Source organism: Heptranchias perlo, chromosome 4, assembly GCF_035084215.1.
Source record: "Heptranchias perlo isolate sHepPer1 chromosome 4, sHepPer1.hap1, whole genome shotgun sequence".
NCBI classification, from domain to species: domain Eukaryota; kingdom Metazoa; phylum Chordata; class Chondrichthyes; order Hexanchiformes; family Hexanchidae; genus Heptranchias; species Heptranchias perlo.
Window position 1 is genome coordinate 118,442,808 of NC_090328.1, and position 8,589 is coordinate 118,451,396.

Here is an 8,589-nt window from a genome sequence, read left to right on the forward strand (position 1 = left end):
TATTGTAATGTAGGAAACACGACAGCCAATTTGCACGCAGCAAGCTCCCACAAACAGCAATGAAATAAACAACCAGATCATCTGTTTTAGTAATGTCGATTGAGGGATAAATATTGTCCCAAATAAAAATTTGATCAATTGAAACAAATTTTTCCTAGATTTACAAGTACAACAGGACTGATATTTTGGAAACTAACCTGAAACCTTCTATATTGGAAGGTAGGTGATATGTTCTCTATCTTTTGCAAGATGCTCCACCGGTGAACTTTCAGTACAATCCTAAATGAAATGTAGTAACGGATGCTCTCTGTATCAGATCAATGTAATCTTTGCCTGAATATCATTTCTCAATGGTAGTTGATTGCTCTCCGGAATTTGAAATGGCTGTGACACCCCTTCTGCCAGAATATGGCCCTGACACGCTTGTAACATCAATATTTGTCATTGATAAATTAAGGTTATATTGTAAAGCTTCATCTGGAGGAAAATTATAGTACAAATATTAAGCTTTGTTCTGTCTTTTTTTTCCTCTCTAGCTCATAGTAACCACATGGCATTCCTAGATTCTCAGAAAACCTTATTTATACGTCATAAAACCCGGCTGGCAGTTGTTCGGGAAATTAAAGAGAAAGCAAGGGAAGGATTTTTAGGTAACTATAAAAAAATACCTCACTTAAGTATGTTACTTTCAAACGTGATCCAGTAATTTATATTATTTTAAAGAAGAGCTAGAAATTGTGACTTCTGCATCTTAATATTTTTTTAGATGAGGAGGTTGCTGATGGGCCGGACTCTGATCTCTATTCAGAAGCTAGCAGTTTGCGGTCAATCAGTGGAATGAGCTCCAAATACTCGCACAGTAATTCCAGGGTCTCGGCGTAAGTTTGAAATTAATAGTCCCGAAAAGATTTCCATTTCTTCACCGTCTGATCCGGACACGTAAAGTTAAGCACGTAAAGTTAAGCAACGCAGATTGGGCTGTCAGATTTTAAAACAGATTAGTGATCTGACAAATTTAATGATGAGGCTAGAGTAACAGTGAGTGAGAGAAGAGAGAATAAAAAGAGATTTCAGCAACACAGTGGTCAAAAAAAAGACTTGCATTTATATGGTGCCTTTCATGACCTCAGATGACCCAAAGTGCTTTACAGTCAATGATGTACTTTTGAAATGTAGTAACTTTTGTAATGTAGGAAACGTGGCAGCCAATTTGCGCACAGCAAGGTCCCACAAACAGCAATTTGATAATGACCTGATAATCTGTTTGTGGTGATTAAGGGATAAATATTGGCCAGGACACCGGGGAGAACTCTTCTTTGAAATAGCACCATAGCATCTTTTGCGTCCACTTTAAAGGGCAGACAGGGCCTCAGTTTAATGTCTCATTCGAAAGACGGCACCTCTGACAGTGCAGCACTCCCTCAGTGTTGGCACTGGGAGTGTCAGCCTGGATTTTTGAGCTCAAGTCTCTGGAGTGGGACTTGAACCCACAACCTTCTGACTCAGAGAAGAGATTGTGACCCGCTAACACCTGACTGAGCCACGGTTAACAACAACATGAACTTTTTAAGAATTGGCAGGAAAATTACTCCAGAAATTAAAGGAAAAACTGGGGAGTGGCTTCAATACAGAGTACATGAATTTTAAAATAATAAACTGGAGAATATGTTTCCTACATTATAATAGATTATCTTACATTCACTCAGTCATTTCCCCTTCCATGGAAGGTTGCTATTACAAGTCTCTGCTTGCATTTAGAGTCATTGTAACATCATGTGTGCAGTGGAAGTTGGTACTTCAGACCAGTTCAGAGCCTTCTGAACTGCGCAGTATTGGTACTGGATGAACACTGCTTTTGCATTTAATTGAAATACAAATGAGACCAGATTCTTATCTAGGATAAAGTGCAGAAAGGGTTAATGTGGGTTTTACATTTCGTTAAGTACAGCATGTATAGATTGCAGCGTATGATATTTTCAATGGTGCTTTTAAATGAAAATCTTCAGGTTTTTGGTTATTATTTAGTGTCTGCAGACTCGGCATAGGATTCCAGCCATCTTGCAGCATTGTTATAACCATCATGCAGATAGTTTAGTTATTGGGCATGATTCAATGATGTGAAGGAGATGTTTTGCATTTGTTCGCAAGAGCATTTGTTATTGTCACAAAGCGTTTTTTAGTCCATGTGTCTGTAAGCCCGTATTAACTCAGCAATAACAATGTGAGTCGATGAGCTACCATGCGACCATTTTGTGCGTGTGTGTATTTCACAGGCGAAGTTCAAAGAACCGGCGTAAGGCAGAGCGGAAAAGGCACAGCCTGAAGGAGGGAAGTCTGTTGGAGGATATAGCATTGCTGGAAGCATTAGGAGAAATTATATGCATGGTGGACAAATTGACCGGTATTCCTAATCCCACTTTATCTTTTTTTTAACATAAAATAAGACTGTAGATTTCTTTTACAAGGTCCAGGTGTGTGGTCACGGGATTTTTGTTCCCCCTCCACGATGCTGCCAGGACTCATCCTTGTCGTCTAAACTATGTGGTTCAAAAAAAACAGTTTGCACTCTAGAAAATGGAGGACCAGTTTTATTTTTAGCTTGATCCACACCTAACTTTTGAGATGATCACAATACAAAAGAACAGCTGGAATTCACTGTCACCAATAGCTATTTGTTCAATCTCCATTGGATGGAATCCTTAGTAGCTCATAAGCTAATTCATAGAGTCTACTGCACGGAAACAGGCCATTCGGCCCAACAGGTCTATGCCGACATTTATACTCATCCTCCCACCCCTCTTCATCTAAGCCTATCAGTTTAACCTTCTGTTCCTCTCTCCCTCGTGTGCTTATCTAGCTTCCTCTTAAGTGCATCTATGCTATTCACCTCATCTACTCCATGTGGAAGCGAGTTCCACATTCTTACCACTCTTTGGGTAAAGAAGTTTCTCTTGAATTCCCTATTGGATTTATTAATGAATATCTTATATTTATAACCTCTAGTTTTGGACTCCCCACAAGTGGAAACATTTTCTCTACGTCTACCCTATCAAACCCTTGAATAATCTTAAAGACCTCTATCAAGTCACCCCTCCGCCTTCTCTTTTCCAGAGGAAAGTGACCCAGCCTGGCCAGTCTTTCCTGCTAAGTATACCCTCTCAGGTCTAAGAACATAAGAAATAGGAGCGGGAGTAGGCCATACAGCCCCTCGAGCCTGCTCCGCCGTTCAATAAGATCATGGCTGATCTTCGACCTCAACTCCACTCTCCCGCCCGATCCCCATTTCTCTTGATTCCCCTAGAGTCCAAAAATCTATCCATTTCAGCCTTGAATATACTCTGACTGAGCATCCAAGGCCCTCTAGGGCAGAGAATTCCAAAGATTCACAACCCTCTGAGTGAAGAAATTCCTCCTCATCTCAGTCCTAAATGGCCTACCCCTTATCCTGAGACTACGCCCCCTGGTTCTAATTCTGAGGATAAAATCCTGACAGCAGTGATACATTACATTTGTGTACTGCAATCCACTCCTGTTAAGAGAATCAACTTGTTTTCCCTGGAACGATGTTCTTAAGTAGAGATTGACCGTGGAGTATTAGAATCGAATCACTCTGGGTAGCACATTCTCTTGCCTTTGATTGTGATGGAATTTCAAACGGCATTTGAATTGTATTGTTCAGGATCCTTTTAAAGGGATGCTTTTGTTGCTGAATTTCCATTATGTTCTTGATAAATTTTCCCTTGTTTAGTGGGTACTTATAAAGGAGGAGAGAAAGAACTTGTATTTATATAGCGCCTTTCACAACCTCCAGATGTCCCAAAGTGCTTTACAGTCAATGAAGTACTTTTGAAGTGTAGTCACTGTTGTAATGTAGGGAAACACGGCAACCAATTTGCACACAGCAAGGTCCCACAAACAGCAATGAGATAAATGATGAGATAATTTGTTTTTTAGTGATGGCTGAGCAATAAAAATTGGCCCAGGACACTGGCTCCCCTGCTGTTCAAATAATGCCATGAGACTTTTTACATCTGCCAGAGATTGGTTGGATTTACTTTCAAGAATTTTATACTCATAAACGTATTTGTTGACGTCACTGCGTATGGTTCTCCCCATCACCAGGTGAAGTACACAGATTGCTGAAAGTTTTGGTCCTTTTTGGATTTGACATTCTGGCTTCAGAGCTACAACAGGCTTTGGAGGGCACCCTACAACTAATGGAGAAATCAATCCCTGATATCTGGCAGGCTGATCCCAAGAAGACAGCGATCTGTCCAGTAAGTGAAGTAATAATGATATTAGTAAATAATACAAGCTGATTTTTTTTTCCCATTGGGTTAATCTTGTCTTGACCTGAAATTATCTCTGCTATTTACCATTCAACTTAAAATATGATCTCCTGTTTACCAGAGGTTACGCATCCTGTTTGCACCTTTCGTGGTGTCAAGCACTGAGATCACATCCTTGGTTTGCAATGTTTTACTGTGGTAGTGATGGGAAAATGTGCTTCAAACTGGGATCTCCTGTCCTTTTCTGTTAGACCATTATATATTTACAGTAGTCACTTTTAAATAAATACATTTAATGACATCAACAAACATACTTTTTGCATTTTCAGTTCACTTGCACAATTGAGCTTACACGTTGAGAAACGCCTTTCGTTGTTACGGACATACGAACAATGACGGACATGGAAAGACCTTCTGGTCCATCCAGCCTGCCCCACACAATTGTGATACCTTGTCTATCACAATGTACACACTCCCTACCCCACCCGAACCCATGAGATCTCCTGGGAGAGGTGAGAAACCAGATCTTTAAAAAATAGGCCAATTTAGAGGGGGGGACATCTGGGAAATTCCTCTCTGACCTCCTTAGACGATCAAAACTAGTCCAGGAGATCACTCTTCACTTGGCTTGTAGTTGCCTCCCCCTCCCATTGTTCATTAGCAATGCTGAACAGCACAGGTTCAGGGATGGAATATCATGTTTTCATGCACAAGCCTCCGATACACGGCAGTGATGGTGGTCCTAATCAGGAGGATGAATTGCTTGTGAATTTGTTTTTAAAAAACATACAGGGGCTTTACTTAACGGCATCAGTTAAATGCATTTGCTGTAATCTGCAATACTATTGTAAAGCAGACTGATTGTGGACTCTAGACAGGCACTGCACAAGCCAAGAAGACTACCAGAATTGAGATGTGGTCAGGTGCAAGGGGCAGATAGCAGTGCAGTGATGTTGCATCACTACATTTCCTTATTATCCAGAGAGAGATGGCACTAATTTAAGTAGTTTGCACTGAATTGACAGCTGTGTCATCCCAATATCAAAACCCACAAACAGAAGGGTACATTTTTGTACCAGTAGGATTGAAGTACAGAATTTATACCACATTCATCTTTATCAAGCTAAAAACAAGCTGTAGTTTTTTGACTTAAGACTCCGTACATTTCCAAACGTTAAGGTCCTTTTTCTCACATTTTGTTAATTGGAGGATAAACAATAAACTTTACTAAAACCGTAAAGCCTGATTGCACCTGGCTTGTCAGAACTGAACATTTTTTAAGTGAGGGAAACTTTTCAAATGTGGAGGAGGGGAAATTAAGTGCAGACATATTAATAATATGCTGAAGACTAAACTCCCCAGTATGATGAACTTTTGATCTTGATTGTGCAGTTGAGGAACTCGTGTGAGGTGGTGCTGGAGAATTTTCCCAAGGGGAGGAAAAGGAAGGAAAGATTCAGTGAGTCACCCAGAGCAACTCTTGCACAGACTGGTCTAAGAGTGGCAGAGACAAGGAAATCGGTTAACTCTTGTCTAAAATGAAGGGGGAAGAAGAGATAATGTACACAAGGAACTTTTTCCCCCCTCCCCCCCCTTAATTGGATCAGGAGTGCTGTTTTGTATTTTCAGTATATTTAAAGGCTGACTTAAGTTGGAAGAAAATTAAGGATGCCATACTTTTGTCAAAATGCTGTATTTTTTTTGCTTCTTGTAGGTTCTTGGCCCCGATTCTACTGCAAATAGCATTACTGCTTCCTTCCAACAACCAAAGAGCGGAGTAACGCCTCAGCAAGGTCAGTGTAAGGAATACCACCCAATGGTATCTATGGCAAAGCCTTGTATTAAAGCTCTATATTCAGCTGTTCAGATACACATACTGTAACCTCTCTAAAGAGGTGGTGACTTTTTTTTTAAACAATGCAATTCTTCTGGCCTGAACAGCAATAAAAAAAGGGAAGAACTTATATTCATAAAGTACTTTTCACAACCTCAAGACGTCCCAAAGCTCTTTACAACCAATAAAGTGCTTTTTGAAGTATTGTCACTGTTGTAATGTAGGAAACGCGGCAGCCAATTTGCACACAACAAGGTCCCACAAACAGCAATGTGATAATGACCGGATATTCTGTTTTTAGTGATATTGGTTGAGGGATAAATATTGGCCAGGACACCAGGGAGAACTCCCCTGCTCTTCTTGGAAATAGTGCCGTGGGATCTTTTATATCCACCTGAGAGGGCAGATGGGGCCTCGGTTTAACATCTCATCTGAAAGATGACACCTCCGACAGTGCAGCACTCCCTCAGTACTGTACTGGAGTGTCAGCCTAGATTTTGTGCTCAAATACAAAACTGGGTAACATTTGGAACACAAATGAAGTAGTTTATCTGTATACAGCATCACAACTAGAAGTTACTAAAGAGAGTGATTTGCTAAAAGTATCAGTCTAAACATCGGAGCATTTAGGAAGAATTATGGTTGTATTTAAATATCCGTATATTTCTGCTTGTAGGAGGAGGGGTATTAATTTATTTAAGCAGTGAGTTTTGATGGTAGTGAAACTAAATTAATGTGCAGTGTTGAAATTACATAATCACTGAAATTCCCACAGTTAACAGCAATTTCTTTACCACTGTTAATTTATCACACCGTCCAATGCAGTACAACAGCTCATTCTGACCAGTTTCTCTGAGATGTTGACGTTTATTGTTTATCAAAAAAAATTGATGGGAATAAATTAATAAAAATAGGGTCGTCATGCTTGCTACAACTGGCTGAAATACATTTTTTTTTAAAGTCTAAATATCAAGCTGAGGGGTTGTTTACTGGAATGATCTGACAAAAAAAGTTCTGTCAGTGACAAATCATCTATCACACTTCGTTAGGTAGATCAATTAGTAATGTCTGATTTCTTATATTTCTCTTTTTAGATGAAGACTTTTTTGTCCCTCCTAAACTCAATAAGAATGTGAAATGGAAGCTAAATATTCTGTGAAACAACTCAAGTGAGCAGCATTCCCTGGAGTGTTTATAACTGCACCGTGGACATTACTGCCATTGGCGAGCGATCCAAAATCAAGGCAGGCTCATGAAGACGGATATTCGTTGGTGGATGCACATCATGGAATGTGTTTACCCAGCTGCGGAATATGACAGATCACATGACCGCGTCATTAAGACAATCATAAACTGACAGACTTGTACTCGGAAAGCAAGAGCTCTTCCTGCTATAATATAGTTTGGTTACGAAAAGGAAGGTAGTGCAAAATGATTTGACCAATTTAATTGTGTAAATTGGACAACCTATTGAAAATCTTGGTTATTAAGTACTTATTACTTCTTTGTTTTAAAAAAATGCCTTTATTTTCACATGATTTCTGTTTTACAAATAATACTCTCACGGTACGCTAAAACCTTGTTATATGATTTGAACCAAAACTAAGCATGGGTGATGATAATTATCCATGTATCAACGGCTAGCAGGAGATGCACACTCAAAACGGGCAGCAGTAACAGAGGGTAGCCTCCCGTATTAGAGTGCGGTGTGCTAGCATTAAATACTGAGTTGAATGGGAAAAACATTAGTGCCAGGAGCAGTTAATATGGAGGTACCAGTATACCAATTACCGCTGTGAGGTGTGAACTTGAATCAAGACCGCTTGCAAATGGAAAATGCAACTACATTGTAAATGCTTTTATTTATAGATGTTTTTGAAAATAATGTGTTTTAAGACTGTAACAGAAATTCAGACATGTCATATTGTCTATATAGTCGATGTCTGTTCAATTTTAACCTAACAATTTAACAGAATAAACCTGGATGCTGATTTGGTTGCGGAGGTTTAAATGAGCAAAGTGCCTGCACAGAATACATAGCGGATAAGTTGTGAAGACCCAGGTGATATGATTCATATCCCACTGGTGGGTTAACTGATAACTCATAAGCTATCCATTTGTTTGTTTAGAGGGTGATTTGTTATTTTTTTGATTCAGAACCAGTTCTGAAGTGAATTTGCAATGTCGATGGTAAAGATTAAGTCTGCAAGTAGTGATCATGATGTCCTGTGGCATTGTTTCTGCTGTGATGTCGGTGATGGTATTTCACTACACGTTTGCTGGCACGTAATCCGTGAATAACTCTGTCACATGTAGCTGGTCCTATCCAGGGACTTGCCCGACTTTTGCCATCTGCTATGAATAGATGGAAAGCTGAACCTAGTGTATGTATGTGCATTTTTGAGCACAATTTGCCAGTCAAGGCTAAGGGTTGTTTAAATGGCTGCATAGTATTATAATGTAATC

At 39.6% G+C, this 8,589-nt stretch overlaps 1 protein-coding gene across 1 annotated transcript in view; it reads left to right on the top strand.

Moving 5' to 3' along the window:
* elp1 (elongator acetyltransferase complex subunit 1) overlaps positions 1–8,114 on the top strand; it is a 68,623-nt gene extending 60,509 nt beyond the window's left edge. Inside the window, exons 31-37 of the mRNA XM_067983549.1 lie at positions 159–219; positions 537–650; positions 767–878; positions 2,274–2,401; positions 4,123–4,277; positions 6,004–6,082; positions 7,218–8,114. Of these exons, the coding sequence (XP_067839650.1) occupies positions 159–219; positions 537–650; positions 767–878; positions 2,274–2,401; positions 4,123–4,277; positions 6,004–6,082; positions 7,218–7,282 (714 nt within the window). The 3' untranslated portion in view covers positions 7,283–8,114. The remainder of the gene's footprint in view (positions 1–158; positions 220–536; positions 651–766; positions 879–2,273; positions 2,402–4,122; positions 4,278–6,003; positions 6,083–7,217) is intronic.
* The last annotated feature ends 475 nt before the right edge of the window (positions 8,115–8,589 follow it).